This window comes from Malaya genurostris, chromosome 2, assembly GCF_030247185.1.
Source record: "Malaya genurostris strain Urasoe2022 chromosome 2, Malgen_1.1, whole genome shotgun sequence".
NCBI classification, from domain to species: Eukaryota; Metazoa; Arthropoda; class Insecta; order Diptera; family Culicidae; genus Malaya; species Malaya genurostris.
Genome location: NC_080571.1, coordinates 331,654,695 through 331,672,209, shown reverse-complemented (window position 1 = coordinate 331,672,209; position 17,515 = coordinate 331,654,695). Strand labels below are relative to the sequence as shown.

At 38.8% G+C, this 17,515-nt stretch overlaps 1 protein-coding gene across 1 annotated transcript; it reads right to left on the bottom strand.

Moving 5' to 3' along the window:
* Positions 1-9,624: 9,624 nt before the first annotated feature.
* Positions 9,625-16,783, bottom strand: LOC131431567 (uncharacterized). Its single transcript, XM_058597367.1, has 6 exons — positions 16,138-16,783; positions 15,883-16,040; positions 15,320-15,561; positions 14,767-15,251; positions 10,004-10,783; positions 9,625-9,939 (listed from the first exon to the last, which is right to left on the bottom strand). Exons 1-6 carry the CDS (start codon positions 16,283-16,285, stop codon positions 9,806-9,808), a joined length of 1,947 nt encoding a protein of 648 aa, XP_058453350.1. The 5' UTR covers positions 16,286-16,783; the 3' UTR covers positions 9,625-9,805.
* Positions 16,784-17,515: the final 732 nt, after the last annotated feature.

The following is a 17,515-nucleotide window of genomic DNA, read 5'->3' as shown; positions in this document are numbered from 1 at the left end:
CAGTGATTGCATAACCTTTCTATATGAGAAAGGCAAAAAAAAAATTTCTTCGATTCTTAAAAGAATAACCGAAATCGGTTTGTTTGGCCGTCTACTGATAAAAACCATCAAATTGGAAAAGATTTTAGGTCGATTTAGAAAATTTTTCAAGGTTTTTCCCCATTTTCAGTGATGGTGTACAATTTTTAACACACTTTACCCTATATTTCCGGATCCGGAAGTCGGATCCGCATGAAATTCAGGAATAACGTATGGGACCACAGGACCTTTCATTTGAACCTAAGTTTGTGAAAATCGGTCGCGCCATCTATGAGAAAAGTTAAAACACATATTTTCTTTTTTTTGCACATTTCACCCCATAACTCTCGAACCGGAAGTCGGATCCAAATAATATTCAGGAATTTTGTATGAGACCTCAAGACCTTTCATTTGAATCTAATTTTGTGAAAATCGATTCAGCCATCTCTGAGAAAAGTTAGTGCACTTATTTTCATAATTTTTTGCACATTTTACCCCATAATTCCGGAACCGGAAGTCGGATCCAAATAATATTCAGGAATTTTGTATAGGACAACAAGACCTTTCATTTGAATCTAAGTTTGTGAAAATCGGTTCAGCCATCTCCGAGAAAAGTTAATGCAAAAAAACGTTACATACACACACACACAGACATTTTGCGTACTCGACGAACTGAGTCGAATGGTATATGACACTCGGCCCTCCGGGCCTCGGTTCAAAAGTCGGTTTTCACAGTGATTGCATAACCTTTCTATATAAGAAAGGCAAAAAGTGAAAAAATATGTTCAACAACGAAAAATCAAAATCTACAGAATCTATAAAAAGCCCCTGTTGAACATTTGCTAGCTTTAGTGTATGATAATCCATGAACGAAGACACTGAGACTTCGTTCCTCAAGCCTAAACGCAGAAAAACAACAACTAGTTCTTCTGTGAGCATATCTGCTATTGGACGTTCGCATTGTGAGTTTCGCTTCAAACAAGAGCGATTGCGTCATCCAAGTGCTGGTCGTTTGCATTGGAGAAAAGGAAAAGTTTTGCACTAAAGGAAAAGTGGACAACGATGGGGAACATTATACAAAATTAGCCGTTCTGAAGGCTCTATTAAGTTTACATCTTTGCAAATCGAAGGTGAAAATCATAAGTTTATTGCAAATCTAAAATAATTTGATTAACTTGGCATTTTCATTGTTCGAAATTCGTTCGAGAAATATGTTTTTGATATCGTAGAGAATTGCACAATTTGGCCCTTCTGAAAGATGGAAAATAGTCCCGTATAGCATTTTGATAGTTTCTTTCACTCAAATATTGAGATGTAAGCAATATTGAAATAAATCAGCGATTGTACGACTTGTTATACGATCATATTTTTGTAATGCTTTCTTCCAGGTCAAGGCTCAAACTTACAAACGATTTGGGATGGCACCCTGCTTCTTGGAATAGGCAAACAAAACCAAATAGTCTTTTCAGGACTCCAAAGCCACAAACGGTCCTTTTCAGAACACCAAAAGTAACGTAAAAAACTTATTTAGAAGACCGTTTTAATTCGCCGCCTCGGAATAAAAGCGCAGTCTTTTGAAACCAAATGGTTCATATCATCACTACAAAAAATCTCGATTGCAGTCCTACGTCAATCTCGCGTTTATATCTTTGGCATTACCTAAAGACTGTCCCAGAAAGTATGGATGCAACCAAAAACCGCTGCCATTTCGCAATGGTTCAGAATCTGTCAATTTTTATGGCTGCGTCTAGTTGTTTACACTCTTCTCTAACCACTTTTGCAGTTGTTTATTCGTTTTCATTAGTTTGTTTCGAAATGCGTGGACTTTCAGCAGAACAACGTCGAAAAATTGTGTACAAATGGTGCACAGAACGCGGACTGTCACTGAGAAAGATAGCAAAAATGGAAAGAGTAAGTTAAAAAGCCGTGCGAAATGCAATCAGGAAGTTCGGTGAGGATAACACCTTTGAGGATAAACCGTATACTGAAGGCGTTCGAGCAAAAGAAGGAGGTATCAGTTCGGGATGTGGCCAAAAAAGTGGGCACTTCGAAGTCAAATGTTCTTCGTGCTAAAGAACGTTTGAATCTTCGAACCTATAAGAAGCAGAAACAACCAAAAACGTAGTCCGAAACAAGAAGCATCGATCAGGCCGAGGGTTCGAAAGCTGTACAATACGATTCTTACTGGAAATTTGAGCTGCATAATCATGGACGACGAAACCAACGTGAAACTCGATTACAAATCCTTGCCGGGACCACAATATTATACGGTGCGAGAAGCGCAAGTGTTAAATCAGTTCGAGACATCGATTGAAGTCGAAAAATTTGGTAAGAAAGCTATGATCTGGCAAGCAATTTGTAGCTGCGGTAAGATTTCGAAACCCTTCATCACCACTGCTTCAATGTACAGCGAAATATACATCATGGAATGTTTACAAAAACGACTTCTACCCATGATTCGAAGCCACAAGGATCTTGTTGTTTTCTGGCGAGATCTTGCTTCTTGCCACTACTCGAAATCAACGGTAGAATGGCATACTACCAAAAAAGTCATTTTCGTCCCAAAAGACATGAATCCACCAAATTGCTCACAGCTTCGCCCAATTGAGGAATTTTGGGCATTAACGAAGGCATATCTTAAGAAACATGTCTCGGCAGCCGAAACCATTCAGTCTTTACTCCAAGTTTTTTTTAATGAAAAAATCACAGTTCAAACTATGAAAAGTGCTATGGAGACTCGGTGGTATGCTGAGTTTAAATGTGCTCGCATTGACACTGAAGATGCTGAACGCTTCGGTCAGTTGAAGTCGTTTTTGAAAACCGTATGTCAAAATTCGTTGACATGACAAATTGATGCGTTCAGATTCAGTAAAAACCATTCAAGCGAAGAGGTTTTGTTTCGATTGTACTGGCTCGTGAGTTAACGGCTGCTACCGAGACAATTCTAAGCTTCAGGTAGTTAAACTGCCCATAGCAAACGCAATATTCGGGGCGTTTCCCGACTGGAAAGCTAGCAACGAAGGCCATCCCGTTCATACGCACAGAGGTGTAGAGACACAGAGGTGCGAGAGCATAGAAGTGACGAGTCACAGAGGTGCCATCGCATAAAGGTGCGAAGACGAAGGGGTGCAAAGGCACAGAGGTGCTAAAGCAACCCAGTGCTGATCTACCAGGTACCAGAATTTGTACGCTGCGTAGGATCAAAAGAGACGGCATATATCGCGAGGTGCTACACTGCAAGCATCGTATTTGATCGCCACCAAGAGCAAAAGCACTGTACCTGGGGTCAGGTACAGGCAGCACAGCAAGTTCAGTGGTGACCACAACGACGGCAGAGCAACTGAGATAGCAGTAAACGACAGAAGACTGCCAATTGGAAACAGCAGAAGACTGCCAATTGGAAATCGTTGTAAGAGCTTCACGTCGTTCTTCACGATAAAGGAACAGAGACATCAGCTACAAGGTAGATTTAATTTAATTTACTTTTTATTTCTTATATCTGAAATTTTACTAAACATAAGTTTTTATTTTGGTATTATTAATTTACAAAAAAATTTAATGTAATGGATGATCTCTTGGAAGATCATCCGAATCCGATTCCGGATACTAGTAAGAGTTTAAATACTCCGAGGGCTAAACATTATCCACAGGGTACCACTGGGCCATGGATAGTCTATCTTCGAAAAAAAGAAAAGATTTTAAACTTGATGCAAATTACAAAGGATTTGACATCACATTTCTCTTAAGGTAAAGAAATCTGTAAGGTTAATAGAGATAAAATTCGAGTTGTTGTTAACGACTTGAAACAGGCAAACGATATTGTAACCTGTAAATTGTTTGCTATTGAATATCGAGTTTACATTCCATCGAAGGAGGTAGAAATTGACGGTGTTGTGACTGAAGCAAGTCTGACAGCAGATGATTTACTTAAAAATGGAGTTGGCCGTTTTAAAAACTCCATGCTTGAGGGAGTTAAGATACTCGAGTGCAAACAATTGTACTCAGCATCTATTGTCGATGGAAAAAAGTCTTATCGTCCCTCAGATTCGTTTCGCGTAACATTTGCCGGATCTGCATTGCCTAGCCATGTCTATATCGATAAAATTCGTCTTCCTGTTCGGCTTTTCGTACCGCATGTTATGAATTGCACGAACTGTAAAAAATTCGGACATACAGCTACTTACTGTAGTAATAAGTCCAAATGTATCAAATGTCAAGGGCCTCATAAGGATAATCTTTGCGATAAAGATGTTGAAAAATGTGTTTATTGTGGGGAAAGTCCTCATGATGATCTTTCAGTGTGCGCTGCATTTAAGCTGCGTAAAGACAAAATGAAGCTTTCTTTAAAAGCACGGTCTAAGCGCACATATGCTGAAATGCTCAAAACGGTCATACATGTCTCCCCTTTGGAAACCGAAAACGGTTTTTCAAATCTTGCGGAGCCAGAGGAATCTGACTCTGACGGAAATAGTGAAGATACCTCGTTTGTCACTGCTCAAGGGTCTGTTAAGAGGAGATTACCAAACCATAAAATACCAAAAAAGACACCTAAAATTACACCTTCAAAAAAAGATCCCCGTGTTAAAGCTAAAAAGCCAAATTTAAAACTAAAAACTGTGCCTCCTGGTTTGTCAAATTCACAAACCAATCCAAGAACTAGCTCAAGAAAAGACAATATTCCAGTGGGCTTTATTTCACATTCACCAACAGGATTACTGAAATTTTCGGAAATTGTAGAATGGATTTTCGCTGCATTCAATATTTCTGAACCTCTAAAGACCATCATAACAGCATTCCTTCCAATAGCTAGAACTTTTTTGAAACAGTTATCAGCTCAATGGCCAGCTCTTTCAGGTTTTGTATCATTTGATGGATAATTTATCATCCGCCGCAAATGATTCAATCACTGTCCTGCAGTGGAATTGTCGAAGCATCATGCCAAAACTTGATTCATTTAAAGTTTTGTTGCATAGTCAAAAATGTGATGTATTTGCTTTATGCGAAACATGGCTTACTTCAAACATAGCTTTAAATTTTAATGATTTTAACATTATACGTCTCGATAGAGACTCCCCGTATGGTGGAGTGCTTTTAGGAATTAAGAAATGTTATTCCTTTTATAGATTAAACATTCCTTCGACTTCTAGTATAGAAGTTGTTGCATGTCAAATAAACATTAAAGGAAAGGACATTTGCATTGCTTCGATATATATTCCTCCAAGAGCTCAAGTTGGACAACGACAGCTTAATGAAATTGTCGAAGCCCTTCCTGCTCCACGTTTGATTTTAGGAGATTTCAATTCGCACGGAATGATGTGGGGTTCCGTTTACAATGATAGCAGATCATCCTTAATATATAATATTTGCGACAATTTTAGCATGACGGTACTAAATATGGGTAGCATGACACGGATCCCAAGCCCTCCTGCACGTCCAAGTGCATTAGATTTATCTCTTTGTTCGACTTCAATTCGACTAGATTGCACCTGGAAAGTATTTCCTGATTTACATGGTAGCGATCATTTACCAATCATCATCTCAATTAGCAGTAACAAAGGCATTGCTAATTCAGTTAATATTCCATATGATTTGACAAAAAATATTGACTGGATTAAATACCAAAGTAATATTTCAAGTGTCTTAACTTCAATGGTAGAGCTCCCCCCACTTGAAGAATATGACTTCCTCGTTTGTTCGATTCTGGAGGCCGCAGAACAAGCCCAAACCAAACGATTTCTTGGTCCATCGTCTAACAGAAGGCCTCCAAACCCTTGGTGGGACAAAGAGTGTTCAGATGCTAAGCACGCCAAACAAAATGCTTTCAAGACGTTTTTAAAACGAGGAGGAGGAACTCCTCAGAATTTTGAAAAATTCTTGACTTTAGAAACCAAGTACAAGAGCATACTTCGGGCCAAGAAATGTAGCTATTGGAGACATTTTGTCGAAGGTTTGTCAAGAGAAACCTCAATGAGCACTCTTTGGAATACGGCCAGACGAATGAGGAATCGTAACGTAGGAAATGAGAGTGAGGAATACTCGAACCGATGGATATTTGATTTTGCGAGGAAAGTTTGTCCAGATTCTGTTCCTACGCATAGCATTATAAGGGAATCTTTTCCAAATAATGGTTCCGTTGATAGCCCCTTTTCAATGATGGAATTTTCCATAGCACTCATGTCTTGTAACAATAACGCTCCTGGGTTGGACAGAATTAAATTCAACTTGGTGAAGAATCTGCCCGACCTCTCAAAAAGACGTTTGTTGGAATTGTTTAACAAGTTTCTTGAGCAAAATATTGTTCCACCTGACTGGAGGCAAGAGAAAGTTATCGCCATTCAAAAGCCGGGGAAACCAGCTTCCAATCACAACTCATATAGACCCATTGCGATGTTGTCCTGCATCAGAAAATTGTTCGAAAAAATTATTCTACGACGTCTCGACACTTGGGTCGAGACGAACGGTTTGTTGTCAGATACTCAGTTTGGCTTCCGTAGAAATAAAGAGACGAATGATTGCCTTGCATTACTTTCGTCTGACATCCAAATTGCCTTCGCTCAAAAGCAACAAATGGCATCTATATTTTTAGACATTAAAGGAGCATTTGATTCAGTTTCCATTGATGTTCTTTCAGACAAGCTCCACCAACATGGACTTCCACCGGTTATAAATAATTATTTGCACAACCTTTTGTCAGAGAAACGCATGCATTTTTCACATGGCGATTTGGCAACATTCAGAATTAGCTACATGGGTCTACCGCAAGGCTCATGCCTTAGTCCGCTCCTTTATAATTTTTACGTGAATGACATTGACAGCTGTCTAGTAACCCCATGTACACTAAGACAATTGGCAGATGATGGCATAGTTTCAGTTACTGAACCCAAAGCTATTGATCTGCAAAAACCATTGCAAGATACCTTAGATAACTTGTCCGTTTGGGCTGTTCATCTTGGTATCGAATTCTCTGCGGAGAAAACAGAGCTGGTCGTCTTTTCAAGAAAGCATGATCCCGCGCAGCTTCAGCTTCATATGATGGGAAGAATAATCCAACAGGTTTTGACTTTCAAATACCTTGGGGTGTGGTTTGATTCCAAATGCACGTGGGGAGGACACATTAGGTTTCTGATAACAAAATGCCAACAAAGAGTAAATTTTCTTCGAACAATAACAGGATCTTGGTGGGGTGCTCATCCGGAAGATCTAATAAAATTGTATCAGACAACGATACTTTCAGTGATGGAATATGGATGCGTTTGCTTTCGTTCCGCTGCAAACTCTCATATTATCAAACTGGAGCGAATTCAATATCGTGGTTTGCGAATTGCTTTAGGGTGCATGCATTCGACACATACAATGAGTCTTGAAGTTCTGGCGGGAGTTCTTCCATTGAAAGATCGTTTTTGGGAGCTTTCATCGCGACTGCTAATAAGATGTGAGGTACTGAATCCCCTGGTTATTAACAACTTCGAAAGGCTAGTTGAGCTTCAATCTCAAACAAGATTCATGACAGTATATTTTAACCATATGACACAGGAAATCAACCCTTCAAGATGTTCCTATCCGTGTCAGCCTCCTAAATGTCCCTGACTCAACTTTATTTTTCGACACATCCATGCAGCGCGAAGTGCGTGGAATCCCGGAACACCTACGCTCGATGGAAATCCCAAAAATATTTACAAGTAAGTTCAGGCATATTGACTCTGAGAAAATATTTTACACGGACGGATCACGAATTGAAGAGGCTAATGGGTTTGGTATATTCAACAATAATGTTTCGGTCTCATTTAGGCTTCAAGAACCTTCATCTGTTTATATAGCAGAGCTAGCAGCAGTTCATTATAGTTTGAGTGTAATCGTCACATTATCTCCAAACCATTATTTTCTTTTCACAGATAGTCTAAGTGCAATTGAAGCTATTCGCTCGAACGCCGCTTGCAAAAATGAACCTTTTTTCTTGGCCAAAATAAAACAGTGCCTGAACGTCATATTGAAAATAATTATCAAATCACTATAGTTTGGGTTCCGGCTCATTGCTCCATTCCAGGCAATGAAAGAGCCGATATTTTAGCCAAACGTGGTGCTATTGAGGGTGAAATTTATGAGAGACCGATTGCTTTCAACGAATTCTATAGCGCGTCTCGCCAAAGAACACTTGCCAGCTGGCAAGCTTCTTGGGATAAAGATGATCTGGGTCGGTGGATGCACTCAATTATTCCTAAAATATCGACAAAGGCATGGTTCAGGGGACTGGATGTGAGTAGAGATTTCATTCGTGTGATGTCCAGACTCATGTCCAATCACTACACGTTAGATGCACATCTCCTTCGAATTGGACTTTCCGAGACTAATCATTGTGCTTGCGGCGAAGGTTACCGCGATATTGACCATGTTGTTTGGACATGCGTGGAGTTTCGTGATGTCAGATCTCAACTAATAAATTCCTTGCGTACCCAAGGTAGACTATCCAATGTCCCAGTTCGCGACATTCTTGCTTGTCGTGACCTTCCATACATGAAACTTCTTTATCATTTCATTAAATCCATTGGAGTTCCAATTTAAATTTTATTTTATGTTAGACTGTTTTCTCTTCCCTGAGTTCAACCAATAGCCAACTATAGGATATTGAATATAAGTGGTGAACTAATACAAACAATCCTGAAATAGTTATAAGATCATGTACAAAATAAATGTATTTTATTTGATGTAATTTAAAATAGCAACTCGCTTGATAAAAACAGTGTTTAGATTAACGAATGAGTACCAACATACTAATATGATATTCGAAATGTATTAGGTTTAAACTACTATGTATTGTGGATGCCACGGCGAAGAAAAACTTATGTATATTGCCTATGAAATGAACGTATTTATGAAAAAAAAAAATTGATGCGTTTGAAGAGTGAAATCGTCGCTCTCTACCTTGGCATTGCTATCGAACCCATCATATTTACTGGATATGGCCCCCCTGCTATCACTATCTGTTTTGTAGGCCTCGCTTAAATGCTCCAAGGGAGCCCCACCCCCCACTGCCACTCTATAAAAGCGGTCCTGTATTGTAAGTCAATTTTAGATAATGTTTTCCCAGTTCTATATTTTTAAATCAGACTTCAAGCTGCTGCCTGCTCCTGAGTTTTATATCGCATTACAACGCGGAAATGTCGAAGTTTTCTGAAAAAAAAAATACATTTTTTGGCAGACTATTTGTAGTTGTGGTTTAAAGAGTTAAATTTCCTTAACAAGATCTACAACTATTCAAGAAATTCAAAAAAGCAGCTACTCCAATTCATTCAAAAGCACACGACTTAAGTGTTGTTCTGGCGTTTTGTCATTTTTGTTCAGAGGTGGTATGCAACAACATTGTAACAAAAGACTGTAATTTTTTGAACACATCAGAAGTTAGTAAGATATTGAACCATTGTGAAGCCAAACCTTGACTAATCCAAAGGATAGGTAAATACAAAGCAAGATTCTACTAAACAGTGGAAAAATACTTCCGGACAGTTGGCTAAGGGTATTGTGCAGAACTTAATTGACGGTATCAAACGGAAAGTTAACGCATACGGATATTACAATATTTCGATATAAATGAGTTGACAATTGCAAAAGTTCTCTCCCAATAGATTTTTATTAACCAAATATTCAACGGTGGCTGGCAAATCAGGGATACACTTTCTTACAATCTAATGAAATGTGTCTCGAAGCAAGGGTGCATCTTTAGTTTTGTAAAAATCAAACAAGTCCCGCGTAACAACGAAATGGCACTTCTAGATAGAACTACGTAAGCACTTTATAAATACATTCCATTCACTAGAAAGTCAGCATCGTGCGCATAGGACGATTTCCCCTGTCGTCGTACCCTTCGTCGAGCAACCTTCATACGACATCCTATCAGAATCGCTAGAGCTGCTGTCAGTATAGCGCCTGTGGTTAGGAAGAAAAAAAAATCAAATCACATTGTTAAAAATTATTCACATTCAAATCTAACCAAGCGTCAGGGAAAGCACCGCTCCCCCGGGTCTTTCTGCCAGTCCATCGTGGTCAGCGAACTCGATCTCCAAATCGTTGCGTAGCATCTTGAGATGCTCGTGAATTGGTGCCGGATGCTCGCTACCTTCGTGTTCAGATGCTTTATCCTTTTTCGTAGTTTTAGATTTGTTCTTTTTCTTGTGTTCCTCGGAATGCTGTTGTTGTTTGTGGTGTTTCCGTTGTTTCTTCTTCTGGGGAGGAACTGGCTTCTCGTCCTCTTGATATTCATTGGAGGATTTGCCATCCTGGTACTGATCTTCGTCGGAATCATATTCTTCAGATAATTTTGGGGATGATTTATGTGTTTCAGTGGTTTTCTTCGGAACCTCGGCGTTTTCGGTGTTTGATTTAGCTTTATCTGCGGTCAAGTTTGGACTGATTGGCGGGGATTGCTGGGATTGAGTCAGCAGTGGTTGTTGAGGTGGGGTGTTCTGGACCGGCTGTGGAGGTACCTGAACTGAGTCCGGTTGGTGCTGTAGTGGTGGTAGCATGTATTGTTCCTGGGGCATTTGGATCTGATTGGGCCAGATTTGTCTTGGTGGTGCGGACAGCCGGGGATCACTCCACTGTGATGCGCCAGATTGATAACTTCCCGGAATTGGTAAGTAGGGATTGTTTCTGGGGATATTTGGAACGTAACTGGTGTCCGGAAGAGAGTCCTGGTATTGAGGTGGAGAAATATTGTTGGTTGCAACCTGAAGTCCGCCTTTGTGACTGAATATGCGACTGTCGCTAGTATCTAGAATGAGGTCATTTAGAAAAAAAATTGAAAACTCTCTTTGCTGGAAAAAACTCTTATTTTTAGAGAATGTGTTTAGTTGGCGAATATCCTGGACAAAAACCAGCAATATTTCAATCCAACACGAAATTCTCATTGACAACTAACACATGGATCAATAAGTTCCGTGACTAACAATGGAAACAACATTTTTTTTTGCAAATTTTTTTTTTATTCATCAATATAATCACCTTTTAGGGTAATACAATGGTTCCAACGTTTTTCCAATTTTTCAATACCATGTTCATAAAAAAAATTATCTTCCGCTTCAAAATAAGCTTCAGTTTCAGCGATGACCTCCTCATTTGAGCCAAATCTTTTTCCCTGGAGCATTTTTTTAAGATCCGCAAAGAGCCAGTAGTCACTGGGGGCTAAATCTGGCGAGTAAGGGGGGGGGAGGTTGGGAAGCAGATCAAAGCCCAATTCGTTCAATTTCGCCATTGTTTTCATCGACTTGTGGCAGGGTGCATTGTCATTGTCGAAAGCAATCGAGGCACCCACTTGTAAAAAACCTTTTTCATGTTCAATTTTACATGGAGGATAGTAAATACACTTCCATATGATATCTGTGTCATCTCAGCAATCTCACGGAGCTTCACTTTACGATCTTTCATTATAATTTTTGTCACTTCACTCACATTTTCCGGTGTAACGGCTTCCACAGGTCTACCCGAGCGTTCCGCGTCATTTGTGTCGGTACGACCACGTTTAAACTCGGCGAATCACCGACAAATCGTTGCTTTTGATGGACAAGAGTCTGGATAACATTTTTCAATCCATTGTTTCGCTTGCATGGTGTTTTTATCCATTAAAAAACAATGTTTTATCAAAACACGAAACTCGGTTTTTTACATTTTTTAAACAAACTACAAAACGACTTTACTCCAACCTCGAAAACTCAGCTGTTTCTAGTCGGATCGACTTAAAATTTTGACCCGTTTCAAGCAAAGGTTAGTACTCTAGAAAGACGTGGTTACTGGTTTACTACGAGCGCCATCTCTGCTTTAGTCTCGGGACTTATTGATTCATGTGTTAGTTTTGTTATTAAAATCAGAAAAAAATTTTTTCTATTTATTTATCACCATCATTACTGAAGGACAGCACAAAGAACACGAAAATGAAATTGGTTTTATTAACAAGTTTTTTCGCCAAAAACTCATGAGAAGTGTCAATGCAAAACAATCCATTAAAAAGCTAAAAAGGACAGCTTTGTTGAAACTGCTTGCAAATTGTTTTGGTGTTTTTCGCATGTGTTACGATATATCCATATATAATTTTCCGGTGATGTGATATGCAAATTTGTGAATTTGTGCGCATTTAAAGCGATTGTGCGCAATCATGTTTTTACGCGGAACTGTGAAGTGAGTTTCGAATGTTGCACTCTTATTGTATGTTATATGTCAAATGATGTTTTTGTATATTCAAACCTTCCGGACTACGCCGTCCGGTGAACTACTTGTATTCGGTTTTGGTTTTCCGAGTGCTCAAAGTTTCCAGTGAGAGAGTCGATTTCGCGAAGTCGAATGAAGAAAACAGCGTCTTAGAAGAAAATTTGTTAAAAAGAAGTTTATGTTTATGTCTTTTCTCCAATACAACATCGTATTTATACCTGGCAATATAGAAAAGGCAACCGCGACTGAATTTTTTTTCGGTAGTAGTTTGCCATCTAATGGCTAGTAGTCATTATGGTGCTAACGTTTTTTCGGTGACAGTGCGCCATATAGCTGCAAATGGCAGAAGCCAATTCAACTATTTATGTTGGTTGAAAACAACGTATCATTTCCCTAATTCAACTAAAAAATTAGTTGAAAGGAAATGAAGTGTGCCTTAGCTAAGAAATGACAGCACGTTGAATTGGTGAATTCAACTAAAAAAATAACCATTTCAACAAATATTTTATTATTATTAAGGGAATGAGAATTAAAAAATCTAAATTAGCAAAAGTAAGATTTTTTTAGTTGTCTCAAAAACAACTAACTGAAATCAGAAAATCAACTAATTTTTTCGCCAAAATGCTGATTTCGGTCTTTCCGTGTGGTTTACAAATACCATATTCGACCGATTATGTTGCCAAAAATGAACCGTGAGAAAATCGATCCGAGGAAAAAAGGTCATGAATGCTGTACATAGTCTTTTTGGTACTTAGAAACAATTGCATGTAACCGTATTAAAAATCGTGTTTCACGTTACTTCCAAGCATCGCTTTATCATACAGCACTCAAAACTTCTTCTGCTGGAAGTGGTGGAAAAGTCGCTATCACAAAAATTTCGATATCTCCGTTAAAAAGGAACGGATTTCACCTTACTATGGCCTGTTGGAAATTTATTATCGTGTGAAATCTGAGTCTTAAAACATATTTTGTTTACAAGGTCAATTGTGACAGACATTGTCAAAAACCTGAAAATTTTGACATAAAACTGAATAGCTAAATCGATTGGCATATGAAACTCGAATTTTTCTCTAAAATTTGAGCGAATTCTAACCTATTTTTTATACTTACGAAAAAAGGTAAAAAGATATGAATGCGAATGCACGTATACAAAAGACGCTCACGCTTTACGAGATAAATTTGCAAAATTCTTTACACGGAAAGAAATCTGTTACTGCTGTCATGATTAGAAAATCATGAAACCAATCATTTTAAATTCTTATGAAACCATGAGCAAAAAGCCTTCTCCCATGAAAATTAATCATGGTCCGAAAATGCGTTACTTGAAGAATGTATTTCTTTTAAAGCTCGTAACTCCAATTTTCTATCCGGATATCACTTTGAACCCTCTGCCTCAAGTGATGTGGTGGATTGTTTGATATATTAATGGTGAGACAAAAAGCAGACATTGAAAAGCAAGAACTACTGGAAATTTTTACTTGATCCTGGGGCATATTCGTTTTATAATTGTGTTGGTTTACCCACAGGCTGACAGAGAATTGAAAATATAAAAATAATGAAGCGAAAATTGACATAAGTTTTACATTTTGTATAAATATATCTGAATGTATTCTTACATATTCGATGTGACTGTTGTTGTTAAAATAATATTCCCAGAGCTAGCGTAAACCGAAAAATAAATTCGACTGTAAATTAGGAGCACCATCTAACGAAAATTAGATTTTTTTTTGTTCAACCAGTTCGATTAATTTGTTTCATAGATATAAGAACACAAGCTGTATTGATTCACCTAAATATTTCAAATAAGACGATTTTGCAAACGATGTTTTGAAAACAAAAAAGGAAATATCGATCCGCGGTATTTGCAAGAATTCGACATAGAGTATCTTTTTAAGAGGTTTGATTCACACGTGTTTTTTTCATGCAGTTCGTTTATGTGTTTCAAATTCTGAGACAAAAAATCAAAACTGGAGCAATGAACGCAAGTAAACACGTTATTTAAGGTGTCGTGGTTATTCAAAAACATATTTAAATTGTTGATGCTTCAGATTAAATGAAATTCGTTGTGCTTTTCACTGTTTTGCTATTCAACTATACATTATTTGAGACATTAGTTAAAATCGTGTAAACAATACACCACACACTTTCATTTAATTCATATTTGAAATCTTCATATTTTAAAACATAACACCTGAAATTATGTTGCAAAGATTACCATCGTAGCAGAAACACGCCTGAAGTTATACCCAACAACGTCAAATGCGTTACGCTAAATTTCCACGAAATCAGTCCAAATGCATCATGATCCGAGAACTATTATTCATGATGTTTTATCATAACATGAAAATATACTATTTTCCCCATATCATGACTCGTTTCGCTCATTTCTTGAATCGCAATTTTGCCCGTGTAGGAATCCGAGTGGGTATTTCACCCATTCGGAAATTCCTGAGTGGGTACAACTATCCACTTTACCCACATTATCTACAGGGCCTGCCGATTGCAGTTAAATTCGTTGGTTGTGGACCGACAAATCAAGGAAACAATACTTACCCACATAGGCTCCCTGCGTTTCCACAATCGGACGTGGCCATGATTTCGGTGCCGTCATTGGATCTTCCCGATTATGCGGCATCTGGTGGGCCAATTTTTGCTCATCTTGTTGCTGTTGTTGCTGCTGCTGTTGGAGTCCTCTCATCTGCTGTTGCTGCAAATTTGTTGGGAAAATTTGTGCGTTTGACAGTGGTATCGAATTCATTTGGCCACCGGCTACTGGAAGTTGTGATTGCTGCAGAATCGGAGCGGCTTGAAACGTTTTTACCGGGGGAGGTCTCCGACACTCCGGTCCTTCGTCGCTACCATCGGCGCACTGGGGAATTCCATCGCACGCATTGTACACGGCGATGCATTCTCCGGAATGGCATGGGAACTCGTAGTGACCGCACTGGGACGGTGTTATGGATTTGGCTGTACTTGTGGTGAGAACTTGGCCCAGTTGAATGCCGAGTGGTGGGAGCAAAGTTGTTGTCGTAAGGTCACTGTTAAAATCATAGATAAATTGCTTCATTAATTAGGGACAGTAAATAGACTAAGTTTTTGCAAATACCTTTTCGGAGCTGGTTTGGGTGCTTTCAAGTTGACCAATTCCAGCTCGTGCTGCGATAATTTAGGCGAGCTTGACACCTGGGATGACTGAGCCAGTGAGTGAATCTGACTGACCAGCGCCGGAGGTGGTTGTTCCACGGATGGAATCTTCAGCACAGCGCTGGTGTAGTTTAAATGACGAGTGAATTTACAATGGAAATCGGTTGGTGGCCCACACTGGAAGAGGAAGCAAGTACCCTGATTCTGAAAGGGGAAACAGAGGCGCCCGATTAGTTTGGATGAGAATAACGGAGCGGATAATGATTTTTTTTTCTTCAAAATAGCGCAACAAAGGCGTGATGTGTTAGTGTGAATTGACAATTATTTTAACCCTTTGTTTCATAATTATGAACACGACCTAGGCTTGCATTGTTGAAATACCACGTTGGGAAAACTAATCATTTTTTTATACGGCCCAAATTTGTCCAATTAGTAAGATTAAGCGTGTTGTGCGCCTTTGAGAAAGGTTTGACATTCATAGCAAAGCCCAACAACCCCCCGGAGCCCCTTTTGAACCGTGCGTACCTTTTCCTCAAACACAAACACGTCGCAGTTCTCGGTCTCACAGCACAGTCTCAGGCACTGTTCCCTCGAGCTAACATCGGCGTTGTCAAGAAACTTGGCACCCATCGAGCGTGACTCTTCGGTTCGAATGATCGTGTTCAAGTGGATATCGAAGTGCACTGAAATTAGCAAATCACATTGATTAACAAACACTCCATCATGAGTTATGCTCGAGGTACTCCATCGCTATTCAAGCAGTTGCTAATCGACTCTTACCTAAACAGGTCTCGAGATCCATTCGTTTGGCAATTGAGTGCTGCGACGCGGAAAACCCGTCTAGGCCTTGTCCGGTGACCTCGATCGAATATAGCACCAGCAAGGAAATTGGGCAGAACACACTGCCCAGCCATTTAATGTTTGTCATTTCTTCCTCGTTTCACCTGGCTTTGTTTAGTTTTATTGATTTGCTCAAGGAATGTACACCAGTAATAATCTTTACAAGCTCTATAGCATATTCATGAACCTGCATGAACTCTACTGATTTATAGTTAAAATCTAGCATAAAATCACAACACTAATTAGAGTTTAAAATTTTTGGTTTTTAGAACTAGTTTTGATCAGATTTCAGTCATGGTTTTAGAATGTCTTATCCGAAAACATGAAAACTCAACCAGCTGCTTCTAAATCAATAAATATCGTTGTTCCGAGTGTAGCAAATTTTCTTAGTAGAACTCCTTTGTGCACATTGTCTTCCATTCATAACTTCCAGCGCTGATAGTTAAGGCGTAGTTTTATTATCAGTTTTCGTTTCTTTTCACGAGAATAAAATCTGGATAACTCACAAAATTTTCCACTGCTTCGATGCGAGCGTGTAGCAGCACGGATCCATCGATTGGAAATGGCTGCTAAGTAAGCTTTCCTCTTGCTGGAGACTAGGAAGCAAAGAAAATCGATAGAATGAACAGTGTTTGTTATGGTATGGAAAGTTCCCGGGCAAGGAAAAGGTGAATGCTGGAATGAGAGGAAGCTATTGGGGGAGATGTTGTTATAGGAAACATAACTGAGCAGGGAGCTTTTCAACGAATGTTTTTTGGTGATATTTGTGATGGAATGCTAGGGGCACGTGTTAGAATGAATGAATTGGTTAGAATGTTCATTATTCTTAGGATTAGTTAAAATTATATTCATGAAAGAATCATCCAAACAATGAAAAACCGTAAGATTTAAGTTAAGTTTCTTGTAATTGCCCAACATAAAATCAGAAATTTTGTTTTCGCTTTTACAAAAGATTTGTTGATTTAGAACATCAAATAGATTTGTTCACTACCAGATGTGCCGTTGTTGATTGTAATGAACAGATTTAAGGTATTTTATTCAAAGTAGTGTAAGGGTTCCCTATTTCATCTCATTTGTAAGGACGTCGCCTCAAAACCCCGATTTAGCCACTAAAATCACTATAACTTTTTCATATTACTGCTTTATTCGCCTTGCTCCACGATGAGAATTGATTCACATTTCTTGAAATTTTAACTTATAATCTTGAAACAGCTATAAACACTTATGATGTGTTCAATACTCTGCTCCTAATTTCATCTCAATAGATTTTTATCCAGCCTATTGTGGTCCGTTATTCATTCTATAAATTAGTAATGGC